Source organism: Chionomys nivalis, chromosome 15 (genome assembly GCF_950005125.1).
Source record: "Chionomys nivalis chromosome 15, mChiNiv1.1, whole genome shotgun sequence".
In the NCBI taxonomy this organism is placed as follows: domain Eukaryota; kingdom Metazoa; phylum Chordata; class Mammalia; order Rodentia; family Cricetidae; genus Chionomys; species Chionomys nivalis.
This window is the reverse complement of record NC_080100.1, coordinates 37,944,741-37,972,304: the sequence shown is the minus strand read 5'-3', so window position 1 is coordinate 37,972,304 and position 27,564 is coordinate 37,944,741. Positions and strand designations below refer to the sequence as shown.

General features: G+C 43.9%; 1 protein-coding gene across 1 annotated transcript in view; it reads left to right on the top strand.

The window, feature by feature from the left end:
* The window catches only part of Depdc1b (DEP domain containing 1B), a 64,836-nt gene that overhangs the window by 5,386 nt on the left and 31,886 nt on the right, over window positions 1-27,564 (top strand). The window contains exon 2 of the mRNA XM_057789814.1: window positions 1,563-1,828. Coding sequence (XP_057645797.1) covers window positions 1,563-1,828 — 266 coding nt within the window. The remainder of the gene's footprint in view (window positions 1-1,562; window positions 1,829-27,564) is intronic.

Below are 27,564 nucleotides of genomic sequence, written 5' to 3'. Positions count from 1 at the left end.
TACTTGCTCAGCTTTAATGGCTATACCCTGACAATAAAGGCGATAGCAGTATATGGGTAAGATTTGTTAAGTACTTACTTCAGGGCAGACACCGTGATACACTTTTTATCTTTATTTTATTTTTTTATGTCTCTGGTCGTTGTTGAGATGTACCTGGAGATACACAGGCTCGGCCAACTCCGATATTAGGCTGGCCTTCTGGTCATTGGCAGAGCAGGCTGTGAAGTCAGACAGGGCGTCAGAGCCTGAGCTCTGTCTGTTTAGTCTTCTGTGTCCCTGTGGCATCTGAGGACATCATGCTGAACTGAACCGTGTTCTTCAGAAGAGCCCCAAGCCAACCTCCCTCTCAGGCAAGCGAAGGGAGTGGGAAAACTTGACTGTAACAAAAGAAAAGAAGGGGCTTTACAGTTTGTGTGTATGCTTTGAGAGACTGACTGACTAGTGAGTCTTTTCAAACAGCTTTCCTTAGTGACTAAGCAAACGCTTGATACTACCTTGTAAAGGTTTTTCTCTGCTGTCCTGAGCCCTGTGACATTGGAAGGTGTGTCGTTATTACTATTCATGCCTTTTTTCTTTCCCCACACGATGCCTCTCACACTGTGAACAGTCTGTTTGCCGCGTGAAGTCGTAGTAAACATGGGACTTCTGGAAATGAATTGTTGGCAGTGTTTCACTATATGATCTAAGCTGGGCCTGGGACTTTGTATGAATTGTAGGCTGGCTTTGAACTCAAAGCCCTTCTGCCTCGCTTCCTGAGTTCTGGGATTATATACACGTGTGCAGCACCAAGCCCAGCGATGAGCTTCATTTTAACCAGTACTCCTACCATGGTTTCCATTCATGGAAATTCAGATCTTCACTGCTAGCTTGGCTTGCTGGCAGCATCTTCAATAACTTCCTTTTTGTTGTTGTTGCATTTTGCTTGTTTTTCTTCTGTAAATGGGTTCTATTTTTGCTTCAATTGTAACAAAATAACCATATAACCATAACTTAGACTCTTTTTTTTTTTTTTTTTTTTTTTTTTTTTGAGACAGGGTTTCTCTGTAGCTTTGGAGCCTGTCCTGGAACTAGCTCTTATAGACCAGGCTGTCCTCAAACTCACCTGTCTCTGCCTCTCGATTGCTGGGATTAAAGGCATGTGCCGCAACCACCACCCGGCAAGTTAGACTATTTTAACTATTTCTAAGTGTATCATTGTGTGGCATGATTACATCCACACCAGTTTGTAATCATTACCCCCCACCAGTCATTCTTTAAGACTTTAAGAATTTGAAGGTTGCAAATAAAATACTAAATCTCCATCTGTTATTCCAGTGTTTTTCCTTTTTATTTAAATAATTAGATTTTATCTGTTTACCTGTTTACCTACCTAGCAGCCTCCCGGTTTGTGGATCAATCTATATTTATCCTCTAACCTAGGGTCTTGCGTATGCTAAGCCGTCCCCAGTCTTCCTGCAGTTTGTTAAATGGAAAATTGGTATTCCTTGATTTAAATATTTGGGACTTAGTAACGCTTAAAGAACACTGGTCAGTAACTATACACTTTTGTGTCTTTTGCCTAGTGGAACGAGACGGTGGAGCTTTTTCGTGCCAGGATGCCTTTACGGAAACATCGCTGTCGTTTCAAGAGCTACGAGCATTGCTTCTCAGCTGCCGAAGCTGTGGACTGGCTGCACGAGCTTCTGAGGAACAGTCAGAACTTTGGGCCCGAGGTAACTCGCAAACAGACAGTCCAGCTGCTAAAGAAATTCCTGAAGAATCACGTGATCGAAGACATCAAGGGAAAATGGGGCCAGGAGGATTTTGAAGACAACCGTCAGCTCTACAGGTATTGGCAGTGTGTAAAGTCTGCAGAAGGACCATAGAGAGACTGAGTGCGTCTGCTCCGCATCTGGAAACTTCCTGAAGTGAAGGAATTTCCTGTGCCCACTGGAGCGATGGTTCTGTTTGTGATGTGCTAAGTGCCTGACTAAATGGGCTGTTAAAATCAAACCAACTGCAGTTTGTCCTGCTCCAGCAGAGCAGCACGGAACAGGCTTTTGTTGGGATGCTTTTCCAGCAGGGAAAAGTTTCCATGCTTCCTGCTTGCCTGGACTTAGTAATGACTTAGTAATTCCAGAGTGCCTGGCGGGGTGAAACGGTCCCTCTGGGGATAGCTTTGCTGAGGACCAAGGACTGGAATACTCAGGGGCAGAATGTCCAGTCTTGAAACAGCTCAGGGTACATGTGTAGGACTGTGTTAGAATTCCTTCTCGTCTCTAATTAGCTGGGTGCTGCACACCTGCTTTCTCCATGTGATTGGCTGACAATACTTTATGATGTGGACAGTTAGTACCAGGTATTCTGAGGGGATATGGAGATCTATGGTGCTTTCTCTCTGAACAGTAGGGTATTTTATTGACGGAGGCCTGGGAGACCTACCTAAAATTCAGGTGACGGAAGACAACTAAAGAGGAATGGAGTCACGCAGGTGCAGAGAAGAGCTGTTTATCCTCTGTAGAAGCCTGTCAGTGCCAAGAACTAGCGAGGACTTAACCAGGAGTGGAGAGCTGAATAAGGGGGACTTGTACCTCTTGCTCTCCTTTATTCTAACCGAAAAGCAAGAATCTTGATCAGAACATGTCTAATGAGCCTGTCAGCCCGGGATACATGGCTTTAAGCATGTGTCTTCTACTTGTTCTATTTCTTTGTTCCCCTCCTGGACTAACTTTTGTGCAAAGCAGAACAGGGTGAGGGTGGCCGTGGCATGTAGGGTGGCCGTGGCATGTAGGGTAGCCGTGGCATGTAGGGTGGCCGTGGCATGTAGGGTAGCCGTGGCATGTAGGGTGGTCGTAGCATGTAGGGTGGTCGTGGCATGTAGGGTGGCCGTGGCATGTAGGGTGGCCGTGGCATGTAGGGTGGTCATGGCATGTAGGGTAGCCGTGGCATGTAGGGTGGCCGTGGCATGTAGGGTGGCCCTGGAATGTAGGGTGGTCGTAGCATGTAGGGTGGTCGTGGCATGTAGGGTGGCCGTGGCATGTAGGGTGGCTGTGGCATGCAGGGTGGCCGTGGCATGCAGGGTGGCCGTGGCATGTAGGGTGGTTGTAGCATGTAGGGTGGTCGTGGCATGTAGGGTGGTCGTGGCATGTAGGGTGGCCGTGGCATGTAGGGTGGCCGTGGCATGTAAGGTGGCCGTGGCATGTAGGGTGGCCATGGCATGTAGGGTGGTCGTGGCATGTAGGGTGGTCGTAGCATGTAGGGCTAAAGAGATGCTGGTGTGCATTTCCTGCCAGATCGCCTGAGGGCATGTCCTCCAATGTCTCCAGTGCCCCGATGTCAGGATTGTCATCTGAGCTGTTAGTTGTTTCTCCATTTGGCAATTATTTGCTGATCTAAGTTCTGATTAGGGTCTTGAATGGCCTGAGTTTATTCTGAGGCCTGAGTACTTATTGGTATCAGATGGTGGGAAGTCCCGTTCAGGCTGCACATACCAAACTGCACTGGGGATTCTTAAGTGATTGTCCTTTCGGGAAATTCCTTCATTGTACTCATCAAGACTTGGCTAGAACCCCTCTGAGAGACTTCTCTGAATGAATAATGTACAGTCTTTCCTGTTGTGATCTTAAATAGGGCATCTCCCATGGAGTTTCCTAAGGCTCTCGAATTCTCAGGAGAATAACATAGGAGTTTATTCTTGGAGTTGACCACTGAACGCTGATTACTAGAATATTTCCTTTCAATATTAAACTTAATCACACATCCCTGTTGATAAAAGAATTCACATGACAGAAGATGTTTCTTCATTAAGTGTGGTGGTCCTTTGGGGTCCACCAAGTGTTGGTTCCAGGAACTCCCCATTTATCTAAAAATCTGCATGTGCTAAAGTTCCTTATATAAAATATAACATTTCCATATAACCTAAACACAGCTCTTACACTTTAAATTCTCTCTCAATTCCTTACATTACCCAATATAAATATGTAGTTATCTTATTGCTATGAGATAGTGACCAAAGCACACATATGCCATCCAGATACAAGCACTGTACTCCTGACTACACAGATGGTGAACAGGAAGTGTGGTGAACTAGGGGAGGCAAATGAAGCTCCGCTGGGAGTGCCCACGAGAATCTGAGGGCGTGTGAGGTGGCGGCTCCAGCAGTAACTGCTCACTCCCATGGGCTCAGCCTAGCATTTACATCTACAAATTCAAGTTTTGCTTTTTGAACTTTCTGCAAACTATTTTTTTTTTAAATATTTGAGATGGGGGTCTTGCTATATTGTTTGAGCTGGGCTTGAACTCCTTCTGTGTCAGTGTCCTGAAGGTCTGAGAGTATACATAGGAGCCACTTCATCTGCCAGAAGTCTTTTCTGCATATGATGTTAGCTGGTCCAAGCTTGGGTGAATCTTAAGACAAAGAACTCATGGATATGGGGGGCTGGTTCTAATGATTTTCTCCGTAGTGTCTTATTTTGGTAGCCGAGTACTTGACTCATAAACAGGACAGCCTTTTGTTATTTAGCACTGAATGCTCACTATCACCTTGGTTTTTTTCTGCATGAGAATTCTGTAAGTTAACCACTGACTTTTGCCATGAGATCAGTCTTGGTTGGAGCCTCTTTAAACATGTAAACCATTGGTGAAGGGGCCTGTGACTTGTATGGAGGTGAGTTTACAGCCAGCTGGCATGCACATGCAGGCTTCCGTAGTTGGTGCTCTATGCCAGAGTTCTGGGGAGGGTTGCCTTTGCTATGCTGACCCGTGTATCTCCAGCTCCTTTCTTCAGGTGAAGAACACAAAAGTCAAGTTATCGTAGAAGCTGAAGAAGAGAGAATACGTCAAGGCAGGTTAGATCTGGCGTGAATGGAGAGTCAGCAGAGTTTAGGACATACTTCAAAAGGTCCAGATCTGTGGAAGGGAGTCAGTTCTTTTGTGTAGTCAGAAAGTGCTGAAAAGAACAAGGTAGAGCGTTCTTGTTGGAAAGAAAGAAACTAACATTCCAGAACATCTCTGATGTTGCAAACTCGGTATGTAATTTGCCATTTATCTCTGTAGATGTAAAGCTGATATCCTCATTATGATTTTCTCTTTTCTGGAGATACAGTCTTACTCTATAGTCCAGGATGGCTTGAACTTGTGGCACTCCTCTCCCAGCCTTCAAAGCCCTGAGGTTTTGGGCCTGAGCTACCACTCTGAGCTTCCCGAAATATGAAGGTTAGGAAATGAATAAAGCCGGGCTTACAAACATGTTCAGAGTCTTGGAGTTAATAGTGGAAGGCTCATCATTTGAGTCAAGGACTGTCTCTAAAGCCTGTGTTCTTGTGATATGCCAGGCTGACTCAGTTTCCCCAAGATGAGGTTGACATAGCTCAACAGATATGTTGATGATGAATAATCACAGTCCAGTGAGGAGCATTTGTGGGCAGCATGTTTGTAGCCACAGAGTTCTTGTGATGAATGGTAACTGATATAGTGCCTTCTTTACGAACATCCTAAATGAAGGAGGTATGGGCAACAGTCAATCTAAGTGCAGCAGGGTGGTACCTGAGTCTGTGCAATTAGAGAAAGCGACATGAATACAAACAGTTCGTTATCTTTTGTGTTTTGTTTCTATAGTGATGGAGATCAAACCCAGACTCTTCTATTACCTTTGAACTATATCTCCAGCACCTGACTGTGTGTTTTATTTTTTATTTTTTATTAATTAATTTATTTAATTATTAAAGATTTCTGCCTCTTCCCCGCCACCACCTCCCATTCCCTCCCCCTCCCCCAATCAAGTCTTCCTTCCTCCTCAGCCCAAAGAGCAAGCAGGTTTCTCTGCCCTGTGGGAGGTCCAAGGACCACCCACCTCCATCCAGGTCTATTAAGGTGAGCATCCAAACTACCTGGGCTCCCACAAAGCCATTACGTGCAATAGGATCAAGAACCCATTGCCATTGTTCTTCAGTTCTCAGTAGTCCTCATTGTCCATTATGTTCAGCGAGACCGGTTTTGTCCCATGCTTTTTCAGTCCCCGGCCAGCTGGCCTTGGTGAGTTCCCGATAGAACATCCCCATTGCCTCAGTGTGTGGGTGCACCCCTCGCAGTCCTGAGTTCCTTGCTCGTGCTCACTCTCCTTCTGTTCCTCCTTTGGATCGTGAGACTTCAGTCCAGTGCTCCAATGTTGGTCTCTGTCTCTGTCTTCTTTCATCGCCTGATGAAGGTTAATATTCAGGGGGATGGTTATATGTTTTTCTTTGGGTTCACCTTCTTATTTAGCTTCTCTAGAATCACGAAGTATAATCTCAATATCCTTTATTTATGGCTAGAAACCAAATATGAGTGAGTACATCCCATATTCCTCTTTTTGGGTCTGGCTTACCTCACTCAGGATAGTGTTTTCAATTTCCATCCATTTGTATGCAAAATTCAAGAAGTCATTGTTTTTTACTGCTGAGTAGTACTCTAATATGTATATATTCCATACTTTCTTCATCCATTCTTCCATTGAAGGACATCTAGGTTGTTTCCAGGTTCTGGCTATTACAAACAATGCTGCTATGAACATAGTTGAGCATATACTTTTGTTGTATGTTTGGGCATCTCTTGGGTATATTCCCAATAGTGGTATTGCTGGGTCGAGAGGTAGGTTGAACCCGACTTTCCTGAGAAACCGCCACACTGCTTTCCAAAGTGGTTGCACAAGTTTGCATTCCCACCAGCAATGGATGAGAGTGCCCCTTTCTCCACAACCTCTCCAGCAGAGGCTATCATTGGTGTTTTTGATTTTAGCCATTCTGACAGGTGTAAGATGGTATCTTAATGTTGTCTTGATTTGCATTTCCCTGATTGCTAAGGAAGTTGAGCACGATCTTAAGTGTCTTTTGGCCATTTGAACTTCTTCTGTTGAAAAGTCTCTGTTCAGCTCAGTGCCCCATTTTATAATTGGATTGATTAGCCTTTTACGGTCTAATTTCTTGAGTTCTTTGTATATTTTGGATATCAGACCTTTGTCAGTTGCGGGGTTGGTGAAGATCTTCTCCCAGTCAGTGGGTTGCCTTTCTGTCTTAGTGACAGTGTCCTTTGCTTTACAGAAGCTTCTCAGTCTCAGGAGGTCCCATTTATTCAATGATGTCCTTAGTGTTTGTGCTGCTGGGGTTATACGTAGGAAGTGTTCTCCTGTGCCCATGTGTTGTAGAGTACTTCCCACTTTCTCTTCTATCAGGTTCAGTGTGTTTGGACTGATATTGAGGTCTTTAATCCATTTGGACTTGAGTTTTGTGCATGGTGATAGATATGGATCTATTTTCATTCTTCTACAGATTGACTTCCAGTTCTGCCAGCACAATTTGTTGAAGATGCTCTCTTTTTTCCATTGTATACTTTTAGCTCCTTTATCGAAAATCAGGTGTTCATAGGTTTGTGGGCTAAAGTCAGGGTCTTCTATTCTATTCCATTGGTCGACTTCTCTGTTTTTATGCCAGTACCAAGCCGTTTTCAGTACTGTAGCTCTGTAATAGAGTTTGAAGTCAGGGATGGTAATGCCTCCAGACGATCCTTTATTGTATAAGATTGTTTTGGCTATCCTGGGTTTTTTGTTTTTCCATATAAAGTTGATTATTGTCTTCTCCAGATCTGTGAAGAATTTTGATGGGATTTTGATGGGGATTGCGTTGAATCTATAGATTGCTTTTGGTAGAATTGCCATTTTTACTATGTTGATCCTCCCAATCCAAGAGCAAGGAAGGTCCTTCCATTTTCTGGTGTCCTCTTCAATTTCTTTCTTCAAAGACTTAAAGTTCTTGCCAAATAGATCTTTCACTTCCTTGGTCAGAGTTACCCCAAGGTATTTTATGCTATTTGTGGCTATCGTGAAAGGTGATGCTTCTCTGATTTCCCTCTCTGCTTCCTTATCCTTAGTGTATAGGAAGGCAACTGATTTTTTGGAGTTGATTTTGTATCCTGCCACATTACCAAAGGTGTTTATCAGCTGTAGGAGTTCTTTGGTAGAGTTTTTGGGGTCGCTTATGTATACTATCATATCATCTGCAAATAATGAAAGCTTAACTTCTTCCTTTCCAATATGGATCCCCTTGATCCCCTTATGTTGTCTTATTGCTATTGCTAGAACTTCAAGCACTATATTGAAGAGGTATGGAGAGAGTGGACATCCTTGTCGTGTTCCTGATTTTAGTGGGATGGCTTTGAGTTTTTCTCCATTTAATTTAATGTTAGCTGTCGGCTTGCTGTAAATAGCTTTTATTATATTTAGGTAAGACCCTTGTATCCCTAATCTCTCCAAGACCTTTATCATAAAGGAGTGTTGAATTTTGTCGAATGCTTTTTCAGCATCTAATGAAATGATCATATGGTTTTTTTCTTTCAGTTTATTTATATGGTTGATTACATTGATAGATTTGCGTATGTTGAACCAGCCCTGCATCTCTGGAATGAAGCCTACTTGATCATAATGGATAACTTTTCTAATGTGTTCTTGGATTCGGTTTGCCAGTATTTTATTGAGAATTTTTGCGTCGATGTTCATGAGTGAGATAGGCCTGTAATTCTCTTTCTTGGTTGGGTCTTTGTGTGGTTTTGGTATCAGGGTAACTGTAGCTTCATAAAAGGAATTTGGCAATGACTCTTCTGTTTCTATATTGTGAAATACATTAAGAAGTATAGGTATTAGCTCTTCTTGGAAGTTCTGGTAGAATTCTGCATTGAAACCATCTGGCCCTGGGCTTTTTTTGGAAGGGAGATTTTTGATAACTGTTTCTAATTCTTTGTGACTAACAGGTCTATTTAGATCGTTCACCTGGTCTTGGTTTAGGTTTGGTATATGGTACTTATCTAAAAAAGTGTCCATTTCTTTTGCATTTTCCAGTTTTGTGGCATACAGGCTTTTGTAGTAAGATCTAATGATTCTCTGAATTTCCTCTGTGTCTGTGGTTATGTCCCCCTTTTCATTTCTGATCTTATTTATTTGCGTGTTCTCTCTCTGTCGTTTAATTAGTTTGGATAGGGGTTTGTCAATCTTGTTGATTTTCTCCAAGAACCAACTTTTTGTTTCATTGATTCTTTGGACTGTTTTCTGTGTTTCTATTTTGTTGATTTCTGCCCTCAGTTTGATTATTTCCAGTCTTCTACTCCTCCTGGGCGCGTCTGCTTCTTTTTTTTCTAGAGCTTTCAGGTGTGCTGTTAAGTCCCCAATGTATGCTTTCTCCGTTTTAAGTGGGCACTTAGTGCTATGAACTTTCCTCTTAGCACTGCTTTCATCGTGTCCCATAGGTTTGAGTATGTTGTCTCTTTGTTTTCATTAAATTCAAGGAAGACTTTAATTTCTTCCTTGACCCAGGTGTGGTTCAGTAGTTGACTGTTCAGTTTCCATGAGTTTGTCAGCTTTCTGGGGGTAGCTTTGTTGGTGGCTTCTAACTTTAATCCGTGGTGATCTGATAAGACACAGGTGGACACTGATATTTTTTTGTATCTGTGGAGGTTTCCTTTGTTTCCAAGTATGTGGTCAATTTTCGAGAAGGTTCCATGAGCTGCAGAGAAGAAGGTGTATTCTTTCCTATTTGGGTGGAGTGTTCTATAGATGTCTGTTAAGTCCATTTGATTCATTACCTCCAACAATTCTCTTAATTCTCTATTAGTTTTCTGTCTGATTGACCTGTCCATTGGTGAGAGAGGTGTGTTGAAGTCTCCTACTACTAGTGTGTGTGATTTGATGTCTGCCTTGAGTTTTAGCAATATTTCTTTTACATAAGTGGGTGCTTTTATATTAGGGGCATAGATATTCAGGATTGAGACTTCATCCTGCTGAATCGTTCCTGTTATGAGTATAAAGTGTCCCTGTCGATCTCTTCTGATTGATTTTAGTTTGAAGTCAGTTTTGTTAGAAATTAGTATGGCCACGCCTGCTTTTTTCTTAGGACCATTTGCTTGAAAAACCTTTTCCCAACCCTTTACTCTGAGTAGATGCCTGTCTTTGTGGTTGAGATGAGTTTCTTGCAAACAGCAGACTGTTGGATCCTGTTTTCGTATCCAATCTCTTAGCCTGTGCCTTTTTATTGGTGAATTGAGACCATTAATATTAAGTGATATTAATGACCAGTGGTTGTTAACTCCGGTTATTCTTACTGCTTTTGGTAGAAGAGTTTGTGTGTCTCCCTTCTTTGAGTTGTGCTGTTGAAGGGCCGCTAGATGCCTGGGTTATTGTAGGCAGTGTTGGCAATGTTGGATTCTTTGGGTTGTGATTTTCCTTCTATTACTTTCTGTAGGGCTGGATTTGTGGCAACGTATTGTTTAAATTTGTTCTTATCCTGGAATGTCTTGTTTTCTCCATTGATAGTGAACGATAGCTTGGCTGGGTATAGTAGTTTGGGTTTGCATCCATGGTCTCTTAGTGTCTGTAGTACCTCTATCCAGGACCTTCTGGCTTTCATGGTTTCCATAGAGAAGTCAGGAGTAAGTCTGATCGGTTTACCTTTATAAGTTACTTGGCCTTTTTCCTTTGCAGCTCTTAATATTCTTTCTTTAATCTGTATATTTTGTGTTTTGATTATTATATGGCGAGGGGACTTTTTTTTTGATCCAGTCTGTTTGGTGTTCTGTATGCTTCTTGAATATTCAAAGGAATATCTTTCTTTATGTTGGGGAAGTTTTCTTCCATAATTTTGTTAAAAATGTTTTCTGTACCTTTGAGCTGTGCCTCTTCTCCTTCTTCTATCCCTATTATTTTTAGGTTTGGTCTTTTTATTGTGTCCCATATTTCCTGAATGTTTTGTGATGAGAATTTGTTGGTTTTGGTGTTTTCTTTGATCAGTCCGTTTATTTTCTCTATGTTGTCTTCAGAATCTGAGATTCTTTCTTCTATCTCTTGTATTCTATTGATTATGCTTGTTTCTGTAGTCTCTGCTCGTTGACCTATATTTACCATATCCAGCTGGTCCTTAGTTTGTGTTTTCTTCCTTGCTTCCATTTCAGTTTTCAATTCTTGGACTGTTTCCATTACCTGTTTGATCGTTTTTTCTTGGCTTCCCAGGGTATCATTTACGTATTTACTCATTTCTTCAAACTTTTTGTTATACTTCTCATCCATTTCTATGAGGGCGTTTTTTACATGTTGTTTAAGGGACTCTATTGCTTTCAAAAAGTCAGTTTTTTCCTCTTCTCCTGTGTTAGGGTGTTCAAGTCCTTGTGTTGTAAGATCATTGGGTTCTGGTGTTTTCATGTTGTTTTTCAGATTGTTGGGTGGATTCTTGCCTTGGCGTCTGCCCATCTCCTCTTACCGATGCTATCTATTGGGTTTGATTTAATTGTAGCGGGGCAATCTGCTCTCAGTGCAGGCTTCACTGTTTCTTGCCCGCACTATCCTGCATCCAGTGCCTCTGCCGCCCGGACTTGCCCGCCTGCTGGTGCCTCCGCCTCCCGGGCCTGCCTGCGCGCCGGTGCTTCCGCCGCCTAGGCCTGCCTGCCGATGCCTCCGCCGCCCGGGCCTGCCTGCGCGCCGGTGCTTCCGCCGCCTAGGCGTGCCTGCTGGTGCCTCCGCCACCAGGGCCTGCCTGCCGGTGCCTCCGCCGCCCGGAACCGTCTGTGCGCCGGTGCCTCCGCCACCCGGGCCTGCCTGCGCGCCGGTGCTTCCGCCGCAGGCCTGCCTGCCGGTGCCTCCGCCACCTGGGCCTGCCTGCGCACCGGTGCTTCCGCCGCCTAGGCTTGGCTGCTGGGCCTGACTGCCGGTGCTTCCGCCACCCGGGCTTGCCTGCACGCCGGTGCCTCTGCCGCCCGGACTTCCTGACTGTGTGTTTTAAAGAGAGAAATTGCATATATGTATTGGGTAATTTTATAACACGGGTGAGGAATAAAGCCCTCATTTTGGAAGGAATCAAATATCTCTAGATTTTAAAAATGCTCATTGTATTTGTTTGGTGAATGCCCTTAACTTAGCTATGGTTTTTCAGGAATCAAACAGCAATGAATGTGAAGAGAGAGCTTAGTGTGTAAGAAGGAAAGTGAGATCCTGCTGTCTGGATATCCATGAAATTGAGGGAAGATGCAGTAGAGAAGCTCCCAGTGCGGTCTAGGGTTCCCTCTCTCCATTACCAACACCAGTGACTTCAGAGTCCTGGGTCTCAGTAATAGGTGCTCATAGGTGAACTAGATGGTGACTGTTTTAGCAGTTTTACATTCCCAGACCTCTGCTTGAGGGACACAGCTGGTCATACCACACAGTCTTTTAGAGTCACATGTACTACTCTTGTGCCACATGTTTTCATAAGCAGTTTCAAGCCAAGCATGGTGGTTGCACGCTTGTGATCTCAGCACTCGAGAGGGTGATGGTAGGAGGAGCTCAGTTTGATGCCACTCTGGACTGCATAGTGAGAACCTCTCCCAAAACTCAAGCAAAGTAAATATTGCCTGGATGGACATCTGATGATTGATCCCCTCTTTGGGTTTGATCCCAGCACAGAAAAAAAAGGATGTTTTCCCTTTCCCTGTTTATGAGGCAGTTCCATTTCAGTAATTTCATCTGATCTTTAGGCTCGTGGAAAGGGTGCTAGAGAGTTGGTTCATCAGTTAAGAGTTCATCAGCTTGTCACAATTGCAGAGGACTCAGGTTCTATCCCTAGTATGTACTTGACTCTTATAACTGTAACTCCAGTTCCAGGGATCTGAAGCCCTCTTCTGACCACCAGGTACACAAACATCTATCCATATTAAAAATGAAACAAAGCAAAAAACAAACAGAAAAAGAGGACAAGGAGACAAGTAATAGGCAGAAGTATCTGTGAATCACATATGTGGCAGTGGATGGGTACCAAGAACATATGAAGAACGTTTGAATTCAGTAGTTGCTCAACAAGAATGAGGGAGAGGTTTGAGCAGATACTTCAAAATATGCAGATGACAGCTAGCCCTCAAAGGTGTCTAACATAGTAAGCCTTATGGAGATGCAAAGTAAAGCAGCAACTACTAAGTGGCTAAAATAAAAATGCCACCACCAACGTCAAGTGCTGCTGGGGTGCAGAGGTTGAGACCTCTGTCGTTGGTGGGAATCCTAGGTCGGCAGTCACTTTGGAGAACCTGTTGGCAGTTTCATATAGAGTTAATATAGAGGACCTCACTCAGCATTCCTTTTGGGTATTTCCCTACAGCAATGAAAATTTAGTGTACAAAAGGAAAACTTGTGTTTGTAGCGGCTCTGTTAATAATTAGCAGTAACTGGAAACAACCTAACCGTCCCATGCTTGGCTGGACAACACAGTTCATCTACACAATGGAAGGCTGTCAGATTGGGGAAGGGTGTTGACCATAAGGTGAAGGAAAGAGAGTGTTTGGGGAAGTAATGAAACCTCTTTCTTGATAGAAATGAAGGCTATACAAATGTGATTGTGTGTTAAAGTTGATAGGATCATATTACCCCCAACCCCCAAATCAGCTTTTCAGTAGGCCAATAAGCTGTAGATTTGAAAAATCTCATTGGTATCTCTGTTGACAGAAACTTGAGCAGATGTTTTAAAATGTATGACCCCTGAGTCATTTTTTTGTCACCCTGTGAAACATTCCTGCAAATTCTTAGATTATGTTGTAAATCCTTTGAAGGGAACTGTTTCAGCTCCCACAATGGATGGACTCTTTACTCCCTCTAGTGGTCATCTTTTTTTCAGTAGGAGAGCACAAAATGCATATATGTGATTTTATTATTCTCCCGTTTCTCATTTCACCAAGTCCATAAGGGTCAAGTTTCAGGCGCTAAGTTTAAGTGTCAAGGTGCTGAGACCAGTGGAATGCAGCGACCAGGAGGCGCAGGGACTTATTTTCATTTCTTAAGCAAGTAGAAGGAAAATATCCAATGTCAAGTTGGTCAGTTGAGTTTGGGAGTATTAAAAGTATAAGGAATGCTTTCTCTCTCTCTCTCTCTCTCTCTCTCTCTCTCTCTCTCTCTCTCTCTCTGAGAAATTAGTTCAGACTCACACCTGATACTCTTTGCTAGAGGTTTCTTTATTGGCACATATGACCCGTTTTCAGTTTTGGCAACACTAGTTTTAAAACGAGAAGCAGCACATTAATCAGAGAATAGTTTGTGTCTGTTGATGTTTTTTTGTTTTAGATATATGCTCGTCTTAAGTTGACCCACTAATTACATCTTTTCCGGGTGTGGTGTGGCCTTTCCACACAAGAATATGTGCTTTATGAGCAGATTCCATTCACAGACTCTCGGGTCACCTTGGGAATGTCTCATTTTTCGTGTTGGACATTAAAAATCCCCTCTGCTAGCTATATAGAAAAACTCAGTTGACGTTGTGACGCAGTTACTGTATTGCGCTATTAGAACTGTTCCAAGTGACTCCTTCTATCCAGCTGTACCATCTAGGGTCTGATGTTATACAGACTCTGGGAGGCAGACAGATAGGGAGAGGGCCATGGTTAGGTAACAAAGGTGGCAAATTTCCAAGATGACAGGTTTCTTCCTCACTCTCCCCAGTTGAGACAGACTCTGACAGCTTTAAACAAAGACCTTGAAGGCTTTTTTCTCTCACCGGGAGGCCTGCTGCTGATGGACTGGCTGAGCAAGTTCAAAGCTGGCTCAGAACGAGTTACATAACAGCTGAGGGCCAATCACACATCCCTTCTTTCCTCAAAAGGACCAGCCCTAAATCAGGGACTTTAAAAACCCCACCCCCTGAGAAGAGACTGGGTTTTTTAGGCTTCCTGAGACTACTCCCCACCCTCCTGCTTTGAGAGAAGGTCTTTTTCTCCGTGTTTCTGGTGTGTGTGTGTGTGTGTTCACTCCAATAGACACCTTTCTTCAACTGCTGATCTTGTCTGCTCCTGTTGGCAGTGTTTGAGATTTCTCCACCTCTTTTCCATCCTTTAACTGGCAGATAAGATGAACTTGATCCAGACCCCTAGACTGTACCACGGTTGTTCATCTTCTCTCCACCCCAGTGATGAGCAGGCGTGCTCTTGCCTTCCTAGGCGTTAGTTTTCTCGAATAGCGAATCACGGGTTAATGAGGTCCATCATTCCTTCCTCTTGTTTTTTTTTTTTTTCTGGTGCTGTTGGGATGGGGCCCAAGTCTTCATGCTTTCATGTGACAACTGGGAGGAGACAAACATGGCTAGTCTTAGGACATCACAGGGTGAATTTGGTGGAATTTATAAACATGGCTAGTCTTAGGACATCACAGGGGAAAATTTGGTGGAATTTATAAATATGGCTAGTCTTAGGATGTCATAGGTGTGAATTTGGTAGAATTTATTAGGTTTATAGCTATGGAATAGGCCTTTTTAAAAAAGATTTATTTATTTTATCTTGTATGTATGAGTGTTTCGCCTGCATGTGTGTATGTGCACCGGGGTGTCAGATCCCCTGGGACTGGAGTTATAGATGGTTATGAGCCCAAGTGTAGGTGTTGAGAATTGAACCTGGGTCCTCTGCAGGAACAACAAGTGCCCTAAACCACTGAGCCATCTCTCTAGCCCCTAGAGTAGACATTTGTTATGTAAGAAAGCAGCCAAGGCAAGGGCTTTGAGCAGGAAGGAAGCCTGTGGTGTACAACTGTTAATATAGTAACAGTGTGCGTGTGTCCGTGTGTTGTGTGTGTGTCCGTGCATGCGTGTGTGTAGGCCAGAGAACACCTTGTAGGAGTCATCTCTCTCCTTCCACTCCTTGGGTCCTTGATATTGAATTCAGGTAGTCAGGCTTGGAGGCCTTTACCTGATTAGCCATCTTATTTAGAATTTTTATTGGTGTTTAACATTTTCTTATTGAGGCTTAGACTATAATCTTAGTCTTTTTAGAGCCGGTTAAGAATCCATAATAGTTTTCAGTTCTTCATAAACATCTTCAGTATTTCAGGGTATTTAGAACTTTGCACCTAGTTAGTATCTCAAGAAGTATGGAGCATTAAGAAGTGGGTAAATGTCCAGGATCTCTCCACCTCTCTAGCTATATATATATAATGCATTTGTATATATGTATATTTGTATGTATTATGTGCATATGTGTAAATGTGTATACATACACATATATGATCTCATAAAGGTCAGTAATTAGCACACATACATACATATATATCTCATATATATGATCTCATAAAGGTCTGTAATTAACAGCCAGGTTGGAGTTCTGGAATATTGGTGAAAAATTTAAACATACATATGCTAATATTTATATGGAGCTTTTAGCTTTTTTTGTTGCTAATCATGCTCAACTTTTCTATTTGTGGGAGTTCCTCTTTTGTGGTCTTGGTGGGAAGGAGACCATTAGAGTGAAAGCCTAGGTGATTGAGCCCACCCTCCTCATCCCTCATGGCAATGAAGACACAGGCACATGGCCGTTCTGGCTGTTTAGGTGTTTGCACCCAGGACTAAATCTTCATGCAGATTTAGACAGAGGCGATAGTCGGTAGGAACAATGGTGTACAGGGACATAGTGCCAGTGCTGGCTTTGGGACTCACCTATTCCTAGGGCTTGGTCTCAAATGTGGTTCTAGCTGTGTTTGCCACCTGGCCCTCTGTTTTTGTCTCTGCCTCATTCTTGTTCCTTCTGTTCTCTAGGTCTCTGCTGGTTTGTGCCCTATTTGATATTTTCATATTCATTTCTAGTTAACTTTGCCAAGATTGGTTTCTGGTGTTTGCAGCTGCAAGAATGTATACTGATGGAACAAGCAATGACTGCAGAGCACGTTAAGTTGGGGCAGCTTTTTCGGCCTAGAAGATTGTGTGTAGACCATCTGAGAGCAAAGCACTGACTCAGACTGTTGTGCAACATTCTGAGGCAGGAGGGATCCTTGGTGTTCTCTGAAAGCCCCGAGGCACAGGGAAAGATCTGCCAAGGATGGGAGCTTCACCAGTTGAACCCTGGGCTGAGAATTATACACGGAACTATTAAATCAGCGCAATTCTGCAGTTACAGCCAATCACTGCCATCTTGTGATGTGGAAGCTGCCCGGATGTTGGTAGACATGCCAATGGGATGTTGAAATACGCTGTTCTAGTCAAACCAGGCGAAGCCTGATTGTCAACACAGTTTTGTAAAGTCCTGTCTAAGGTGTGTTGGTGATTAATTCTTGCTAATTTCAAACCTGTGAGTTGTTTTCTCTATCCTGACCCTGAAATATTTCTGTGTTCCACACTCTCTGGTAGGTTTCTTTATCCTTTCCCTCTGTATTTGCTTTAGCCATGTGACTGCTACCTGTTTATCCTTAAAATTGCTATTTTCTGTGCTCCTTAGCTAGTTTTCTCTATTTCTCTATAGCTACTCTTTCTTTCTTTCTTTCTTTCTTTCTTTCTTTCTTTCTTTCTTTCTTTCTTTCTTTCTTTCTTTCTCCTTCCTTCCTTCCTTCCTTCCTTCCTTCCTTCCTTCCTTCCTTCCTTCCTTCCTTCCTTCCTTCCTTCCTTCCTTCCTTTCTTTCTCCACTAGCTTCAGTAGAGAATGGAACCAGAATTCAGAAGTCTCTTGGGAGCAGTGTGGTTCACAAGTGCTCCGCCCTGTTAGACGGCAGAGAGCTCTCTCGACCTGGAGGGAGATTGCACAGGAGCACATCCCAGCTGTTATTGACACAGAAACAACGGGATAGAGACATGGGGTTAGTCTTTCTCAGGAAAGCGTACTTTAGGATTAACAGAGAACAGAAGTTCCTGAAAGGCAGAGCAGACACACCATTCTGCGTGTGGAGTTGGCAGACTGGTAAGCTAGGAATGAGTGACGCCAGGCAGATGTGTCATGTGAGCCTCAGGAAGCACAGTTGACGTAAGTGTATTTATGCCACTCACATCAGCCTTTTATCAATTGCTTGATTGAAACTTATGCTCTGATATGAGGGGCTAGTATTTTGTGTGTGTGCATAAGACTTGAAAAGATATTTTAAAGTTAGGTTCTGAGCTGTATTCTAAGTTTTAGTTTTATTTCTTTACGCAGTGCCAGGAGTGTATCACAGCGCATGTGTGGAGGCCTGAGGGCCACTCATGAGAGTTGATTCTGTCCTTCTGCCATGTGGGGCCTTGGGATCAACCTCAGATCATCTGCCTTGGTGAAAAGTGCTTTTACTTGCTGTCTTGCTGACCCAGTATTGAACTCTTTTGTTATCATTTTGTGGTTTTTTTTTTGGGGGGGGTGTCTCTGTTAATTATATCCTTACATATGCTGCTTTGCTCTCTCTGTCCTGTTTCTTCTTATCCTTTCTCAAGCACTTGCCACACCTACTGTATCCACGGTGGTGCAGAGCAGAGAAAATGGGTACCCCTTTCTGCAAATGGATGAACCCTGGATCTCTTCTGAAGCCTCTGATAGGACATGACTTCAGGACTGTAGGAAGGTTATCTCTGCGAAGTCCCTCAGAGAAGTTTGCTTTCAAGGTGGCACTCAGTTGAATCTTTATTAGTAGCAGGTGTCTGCCTGTGGAGGAAACCAATAAACAAGTTGGGTGTCATTACAAGGGAGTGCTGGGAGATAAGAGTGTGATAGAATTTTCTTTTTTATCTGGGTGTCCCCATCATTCCAACAAGGACCTAGTACCCATTGAGAAAGAAGTCCGAAGGTTAGTCAATGAAGACTGAGCTCCCAGCCTTACTGTAAGCCAGCAGTTCTCACTACACCCCCTTTTTCTAGTAACGCTGGCTGTCGCTTTCCCACACCATGTGAGGGGAGTGGAGTATAACATGAGCTCAGCGATGGGAGGGTTGTAACAGAGGGTGTGGAGTACGGCAGGGCTGGGCTCCAAACCCAGATATTTACAGTCTCCCACCCATGCATCTCTGAGTAAACTGCGTATACTCCGCGGCCCTGTGGCCTCATCTACAAACTAGGAATGCCAACATTTGGTCTTGGCCCACACCTAGGAGTAGGGATTGATGGTTCTCCTGCCGCTATAATATTCAGACTGAATGTGCTTGTTGTTGGCAACGCAGTGGGGACAAGGTAGGCCTGTCTGTTCCTTGTCTGTGTAACTCCCGAGGAAACAGCGTTACGTCTGTTCACTAGACCAGGGGCTGGCAGCCTTGTTTTATATGTGGCTGGATAGGAGATGGCTTGTCTTGCAGTCTCTGGCACAGCCCGATTCGCCTGCTTTCTGTCAAAAGCCGCTATAAATAGTATGTAAAGAGTGTGTCAGAAAGACTTTATTTATAAAGCAAATGATGGAGTTTGACGTGCAGGCATAGCTGTTAGACCGAGGTTTACCCCCTTGTGTCTCGTGTATAGCAGGTACTTGTATTTCTTGCATCCATGTGCAGTTTTATCGAATGAATGCAAATACAGGATCCTTTAGGACTTTGGAGTAGAGAAGGAGGTGGCAAGATAGTACCAGATATGCATGATTGTGGCAGTTTGAATGTAATTGGCTGCCATATTCTCATTGGGAGTGGCACTGCTAGGGAATATGGCTTTGTTAGCATGGGTGTGGCCTTGTTGGAGGAAGTATGTCACTGTAGAGGCGGGCTTTGAGGTTTCCTGAGCTCAGGATACCCTCTAGTGTCTCAGTTGACTTCCTGTTGCCACAAGATGTAGGACTCTTAGCTACTACTCCAGCATGGCATCTGCTTGCCTGCCATGCTCCCTGTCCTGATGATGAACTGAACCTCTGAGCCTGTAAGTTACCCCAATTAATGTTTTTCTTTATAGGTGTTGCTGTGGTCATGGTGTCTCTTCACAGCAATAGAAACCCTAGCTGAGGCAGTGATCTTTAGTGCTGTGGATAGGGAGTACCCAGAGGGATACAGGAGATAATGAAGTGAGCAGCACATGGTGATGCAAGTCTCACCTGAGAAGGAAGGAACTGCAGGAACCCAGGACCAGAGAGCCTTTCCCAGGCTCCTGGGGAGTTCTCACGCAGAGTGCTGCTGAAGCCCTGCCTCTTCCGGAAGGAATGGACTGATTCTGTTATTCTGTGTGCCCCATGATGGGCCAGAAGCATCTTGTAGAAAACAGGGATGGTACAGCGGCTGGGGGTTGTTGGCCTGAAGAGAGAGATAGATGACCTCTGTGGTGAGCACAGGCTGTTTCGTGTGCTGCAAAGAACCACTTCTCCATGCATGTTTGTGGGACATTCTCCCTAAGGGGAGATCAAGAGGATGGGAATTACTAGGAAGACCACAGCTCCGGTCCCCACAGTTAGTCAGCTGCTGCTTCTCCCCTGCCTTCTTTTCCACCGTGAGTTCTCTCTCCTCTGTAATCACCTTGCAGGCTTAGAGTGCTGTACCTGGCAGAGTGACCCAGAATGTCATTCCCGAGGGTCTGCACCCCCCTTGATCATCTTGCACTTCTCAAGCTTAGTCTTTCTGTACTGTCCCATCCACAATTGCAATGGGACAAGGAGGTAGCAAGGGTGCCATGCAGACATCGCTGCTCTAGCTGTTCCTTCTGCCTCCACTGTGCGAGCACAGTCATCCTTCCTTCTGGTCAGAACCACTTACCCTTGCTGTGGTGTCATTCTTCTCGCCCTCTGCTCCCTGGCCACAGGAGCAGTCCAGAGTGTCCCCATTCGGTACCCTAGCAAGAGTTTATCCCTTTGGGGTCAGGAATACTACCTGCTGAATCCAGAGTGGTGGTGACGGCCACTCCCCTCTTAGGAGGGATGGAGAGCAAGGTCAATCAAAGGAGAGCATCCTTTGATTTTTGGTTTGTAATCTAAGGGACAGCCATTCCCATAGTGATCCCTTAGTTCTCAGATGGTTCATTGCTGTAGGCCCTGCCTGTGTGGCCCCCGTGCAGTGCTGCCCTGATCACTTAGCTTTTTGACAGCCCCGGAGGTCAGTTTCGTGCAGTGCTCCAGTGCTCCATCTTTGTGCTTTTCCAGATCTTATTCCTGGTCTAGGTCCTTTGTCTTTCCACATTGGTTTTAGAGTCAATGTGTTTATAACAATTCCTCCTGGGGTTTTTGAATGGAATTTCTGGTGGAATTCAGTAGATCCATTTGGGATTTAACTTCTCAACAAAATTGAATCTTCCAAGTCATAAACAGAGTATAGACATCTTTCTGTTTGATGTCTGTCTGTTGTTCTACTGTTTTAAATTATTTCAATTTTGAATATGTTTCATTAGATTTTAGGTCGTTCGTGTTTTTTGATGTTACTGTATACAGTTATATGTTCCTGACACAGCTTCAAGCAGTTTTATGAAATATAATTAGCAAATTTTCAGTATTTGTGTATGATATTTATGACACACACACCATACTACTGCGTGTGCTGAGAGGCTTTATAGGGCACAGTTAAAGCCTTAGAATTGTTGAACATTTGTCTAACTCATGGATTTCTGGGAAACAGCAGCCCTGAAAAGACCAGAGCTCATGGTAATTACTCTCTGGCAGGTTTTGGTTGATGTTGAGTTTTGTTTTGTTAGTCTAAAAGCCTGAGGCAAAGAAACAGAAGATTTGTTAAAGGTTATATTTTTTATTTGTGATGTGGTGTGTGTGTGTGTGTATGTGTGTTTGCGCACACGCGCACTTGCACACACAGAGGCCAGAAGAGAGGTGTAGATCATTTGAAACTGGTGGTTGTGAGCTGCTTAACGTAGCTGCTGGGAGCTGAACTCTGGTATTCTAGAAGACCAACAACTGCTCTTACCTAGGGAACCATCTTCTTAGCCCTCAAAGACTTAGAAAGAGTGTTTTCCTTATGACTTAGATGTCTTATTGTGCTTTTGATTAAATACTAAATTTAATTTTTTTCAAATAAGTATGCTGAGGATAGTAGTTGTTTGTATTGTGTTAGAGGGCATTTTCAGCTATTATTTGGTGACGGAGGGGGCGCTAAGAGACCAGGGTTGCTTTGTTGGCTAGTCAGGGAGGCTGATCACTTTGCTGCTCTTAATGTCTTTGGTATACACATGTGGCGTTAATATGACTTTACAGTTCTGAAATTTATCATTTACAGTTTCTGAAAGAAACACTTTACCCAGCAGAGGGAGCCATGGTCTTTGGAATGTTCTCTTAGTGTGAGGGACCTCCCATGCTGGAGGCGATCAGCTGTAGTTGTTGAACAGTGTGTGTACTGGTAAGGGAGTAGGGCCCTCTTTGCCCACAGTGTTCATCACCTAATAGCTCGCCAGGGTTTGGACATAGGTACGGATGATTCCACTGCTTCTGGTTTACTATATTTTTCTTCAATTTTTTATCCATGTACTCTTTAAACAATTCAGTATTATTTTTAAACACTTATTTTATGCGTAGGAGAATTTTGCCCATGTATATCATGTGCGTGTTTGGTGCTTGTGTAGGGAGAAGAAGGCACTGGATCCCATAGAACAGGAGGTGAAGATGGTTATGAGCTACGCCGTCAATGCTGGGAATTAAACCTGGGTTCTCTGCAAGAGCAACAAGTGCCATTGACCACTGAGCCTTTTCCCCAGCTCCTAACAACCAATTGTCTTTGTTTCTGAAGTATTTTCTCTGTCCTTGACTTTATATAAAATGTACCAGAGTATAGTCTTTTGTTTGTGGTAGTTTTTTAGATCTGTTCATATTGATGTGTGTGATTACAGTTGGCTGTTTGTACCCTGTCATACCAGCATTCCACAGCCTGTCCCCCGGCAGTAGAGATGTGGGTTGCTTCCACTGAGCTGTCTTCATCTGCCCAGCCAGTGTTATTTTAGGGTACCCAGCATTATCCCGGAGTTCATTGCATTTAGAGGGTTTGGGTATATTCAACTTGCTGGTACTGACAGATCCTCTTCCAGCATACATAATGCTCGTTTTTATTCCACTGGTAGAAAATATCTGATAAGGATTGATTTATGCATTGCCCCCCTGGTGTGCCTGAAGAGCTGTCACGCTGTGATGGTATTTGGCATTATGCTGGTGACAGATGAGGCTGAGTCTTTTTATGCGTGCTCATTATCCCCATCCCCATCTGGAAATACTTGTTTCTTTCACATTTTTACATCTCTGTAGAACTTTTCCTTCTAGTAGATTCTAAGTAGTCAATATAGGATATTTTGTCAATTAATTTTTTATCAGTTATAGAGATGGTAGTGGTCTCTCATTCTCCCTTTCGCGGTGCTGAGAAACGGCCTTGTGTATGCCAGGAAAGCAGCCTGCCACCTAGCTACACCTTCAGCCTTTGGTTTTGTCTGTTAGTGCCCTGCTGTGCTCTGCTGTGCTGTGCTCTGCCCTGCTCTGCCCTCCCCTCCTGTACCATCCCTTCCCCTTCCCTCTTCTGTCTTTCCCCCTTCCTTCCATTCTTCCTGTTACTTTTTATAGTCCAGTCCAGGACTCTTGCACATGTGAGACAAGCATGTGCTCTATCACAAAACCTCTTGGCCTTGTTTTATGGCATCCTGATGAATAGAAAACTTAATAATTTTATTATATTTATTTTTTGTTTTTTTGAGGCAGGGTCTCACCTTGTATCTCTGACTAGCTTGGAATTCACTGCTATCAAGCTTGGCCACCTGAGTTCAGTCCCCACGACATAGATATAGAGGAAAGGAACTAACCCCCATTGTCTTGGTCCTGTGCATGCTGTGGCCTGCACCACAACCCCAAGAAAGAAATGGCTTAAAAAGTCTTCATCACCTGGAGTCTGAGTGTTATTTTTTAATATATTATCTTAAATCTCATATTTGCTGTGATATTTGTGTATGCATGGGTGTATGTGTGCGTGTGTGTGCACGTGTGCACGTTGTGTATCAGGTGTCTAACCACTGAACTTAATCATGCCTTTGATTAGGCTGGCCAGTAAGCCCTGAGGAGCTGCCTTTCTCTACCTTCTTGTTCTAGGCTTACAGGAACTCACAGTCATACCCTACTTTTTGCATAGGTGCTGGGGATTTGAACTCAGGTCCTCATACTTACGTAGCTAGTAGTTTTTTTTACTCAATGAGCAGTTCCCTTAGCCTAGTTTTTATTTTGAGTAAATAAAAGATTTTTTGCTGTTAAAATAAGTGATCATAACAGAAGACACAAACCATTCTTGAATTCATGGTGTGAATCAGGCAATGTTCTGATTGTCTGTGGCTGAGAAACAGTGTCACCAAACTTCACTGGCTTAAAGTAACTATATTTTTAAATTTAAGCTACTTTTTTTTTTTGTCTGTTTGTTTTTAAGACAGGGTTTCTCTGTTTAACAGTCCTGGTTTTCCTGGAACTCCTTTAGTAGACTGGGCTGGCCTTCAACCCACAGAGGCCTGCCTCTGCCTCCCAAGTGCTGGAATTAAAGGCATGCCACCTCCTTTGCCCAGCAATCTATGTTATTTTTGAGAAAGGCTTATAAGCCCAAGGTATCCTAGAATTCATTATTGTAGTCCAGGCTGGTCTTGAACTCTTTGTTCTCCTGCTTTAGATTCTCTAGGACTGGAATTATAATGTACCACAAGACCAGATTAAGCGCGTGCTCTCTCTCTCTCTCTCTCTCTCTCTCTCTCTCTCTCTCTCTTCCTTTCTTTGGTTTTTGGTGAAGAACTCAGAAGGAAATCAGTGAGCAAGCTGCTACTCACCAAGAGAGACTCAATGCAATGACTCCTGTCCCTTCTCACAACTATGGTGCCTTTGTTGCACGTGGACCAGTTCTTCTCTACAGAGGTTTCCTTCTCTCTTGTGGTATGTGCTTTGTGCAATATCCAGGGGTAGGGGAGTCTCCATATTTCCATGGTAGGTGGCTTAGGAGAGATTGTGTCCCACGCATCGGTCTCCCAAGTGCAAGTATTACCAGTAGTCGAAGAGAATGCTGACGGGCCCCCAAGATCTGTGCCTGGAAACTGCTTGTTATGTTCTCCTTGTCAGCCCACTCATTGGGGTCAGGTAGAGAAAGCTCCTGTCAATGGAAACGCAGTCACATATTGGGTAGGAAGAGCATATGGAATGGGATGGGAAGAGCATATGGGATAAAAGGAGCATATGGGATAGGATGGGAAGAGCATATGGATGGGAGCTATGTTGTGGCCATCCTTGGAAAATATAATCTGTCAGAGTTTGCCTCTGGCTGCAACAGTTTCCTCTCATTTTCAAGGACCCGTACCCTCCCAATGAGACAACTGTCTCATCCCGTTATGTCACGACATCTACTGATACGCAGTCTGACATACATCTGCCATTTCTGCCACTCCCCAGAGTTCCGTGGGGTTCTCAGCTCGATTCTTTGCTCAACATTCTAAGTCATTTATTTATTTATTTATTTATTTATTTATTTATTTATTTATTATGTATACAATATTCTGTCTGCGTGTATGTCTGCAGGCCAGAAGAGGGCACCAGACCCCATTGCAGATGGTTGTGAGCCACCATGTGGTTGCTGGGAATTGAACTCAGGACCTTTGGAAGAGCAGGCAATGTTCTTAACCTCTGAGCCATCTCTCCAGCCCCTCTAAGTCATTCTTTGTGTAAGAAATAGCCAACGTCTGCAGCGGCTCAGACACTTCCAGTGCCCTGAAGGTCGAAAGTCATGACAACTCATTTCATTTCGAAGAGTTGAGGCGGATTTGATTTTCAGTTCTCCTTTCAGCTGCACACACGGGTGGTAGTTCCGCTGCTGTTCCTGTCTTAAGAAGCTTGCGCTTCCCTCGGAATCCTGTTGTGACGTGCTCCGTGAGATGGAGTCACAGTCTTAGACTTCTTTCACTCAGCTTCTGCTCTGTCTTGGGCTACTTAGAAGTCCTCTGTGACATAGTCCCTTGTGACTCCTGAAGCCTATGATGGAGTATTGACTACATCTTCAGTCCCGGGATTTCCCAAGTGACAGGAGTGTCTTGTTACTTGTGACAATCTGCGTCGGTAAATACTGAGTTCTTGTTACTGCTGGGGCCCTGGGCAACTTCATGATGGGCTCAGTCTTGGGGAAAGACCAGGTATTTCTCCAAGACACTGACAAATATCCCCTACAAAGGTCCGTCCCAAGCTGGGAGACATGGGACTAAACAAAGTGAATCCAAGTCACATCCTCAAGTTTGAAAACACGGGTAATGACAGAGTAGACAGTGCACACTGGGAATGCGTGGTCTGTTCAGTAAATAAGACAAGGCCACTGTGGTCCATGTAGGAAAAGTGACACTGCATCTCTACAGCAGACTGCCACCCTTCCAAAGACAGTGACAGTCCAAAGGTGTTCACCCCTGAACTCTGCAATGTGATTTCGCCGTCATATTTTATTGCTTTGGATCCTTCTCACTGAGGTATTCCTTAGTTCACTTTTTCTTTAATGTCTTTCAGTAGCATTTAATAAAGGACCTGCAGTTTTTTTCTTTTCAAAAATTGCTTTTGTTTACTTAGTTTTTATTTTTAAGTTGAATTTTATATATCAATTCTTTAAGAATTTCACAAGTGCATACAAAGTTTTTGGATCATATCCACTTCCCACACCACCTGTCCTCTCCAAACTTCATATTCTCTTCCTTTATAAAGAAATAAAAAGCAACAACTCATTGAGTCCGGTTGGTGTTTCAGGTGGGTTACAGGACCAGCCCGTGAGAGGAGAGGCTCGCACCCCTGGAGGAATTGGACTCTTCCTGCCTGCCACCTTCAGCTGCCCATAGCTTTCACCTAGGGATGGGGCCTTGTGAGCTCCTTCCCCTTTCATCGTGCTGGTTTGGTCTTCCTGACTTCAGGCCCTTAGAATCTTTGTTCCCTTCCTTTGTCCTGCTTGAGTGTTGGGGAGGGGAGGTGAACACTCCAGGGTCTTCTCTTCTCTGTACAAATTGTATGTCTCTGTGAGCTACTGTTCACTTACGGTGTTTGTTTTGGAGACAGGCTTTGTGCTCCCAGGCTGCTCAGACTCCTGAGGGCATGCTCACACACCTACTTAGTAGCTTATAAATCTTTAAGGTGTGTTGTGCTTTGAGCCAGTTAGTTGTGGAGCTTTTTAAAAAAATGCTTTCCTGTTTGGGAAATATTTCTATTTCATCCAAGTGAAGTTTGAAGCAGATCAACTAATAAGGTGTCTAGCCCCAGACCGCAGGAGTCAAATGCTAGGATTAAACTGGTAACTTCTTGTCTCCAGAAGTTACCTCCAGTAGTCACCGCCAGAGGGAGCCCTTGTACATTTTTTTACCCCCTCGGGCTAGGTCGCCAATCTGCCTAGGAAATAAGATACCTAGCTGCCAGGTGTCACTGGTGGCAGAGATCTCATCACCAGGTAGGGTGAGGAGATAGTCTGCACATAAGAAATTCTGCTTTGTACTTTGAGATATTTCTTTCTCAGTGGAGATACAAGGATAAAGTTTCCAAAGCAGAAGGGGAGTGTATAGATCGTGCGACACATCACTAAGTTACTATTTAAGGAGGTTTTCCCTTCTGAAGGACGTACAGGCAGCGCGTGAGAGAGCCAAGTCTGAACCCAGGTTCCCAGTTTTCCTACCATAGTGGAGAATGAGCTGCGAGGTGCGTGGTTTAGGAACTCGGGTTATATACACAGGTGAGTCTGTGGGAGGGCGCATGCCCACATGATAAGCTTGGGTTGGAAGGAGGTTTTGTTGTGACTGTTGGTTTTAAGGAATCAGAGTGGACCTAGGTGTGGTGCGTCTGTCATTTCAGCACGGTGGAAGGCTGAAGCAAGGATTATCTGTAGTTCAAGGCTTGCCTGGGCCGTAGCAAGGGTCTGTCTAAAAAAAGAAGAGAAGGTTGAGGGGAGGGAGAAGAGGAGGAGAGGAGAGTTAGATGTTAGATGGACT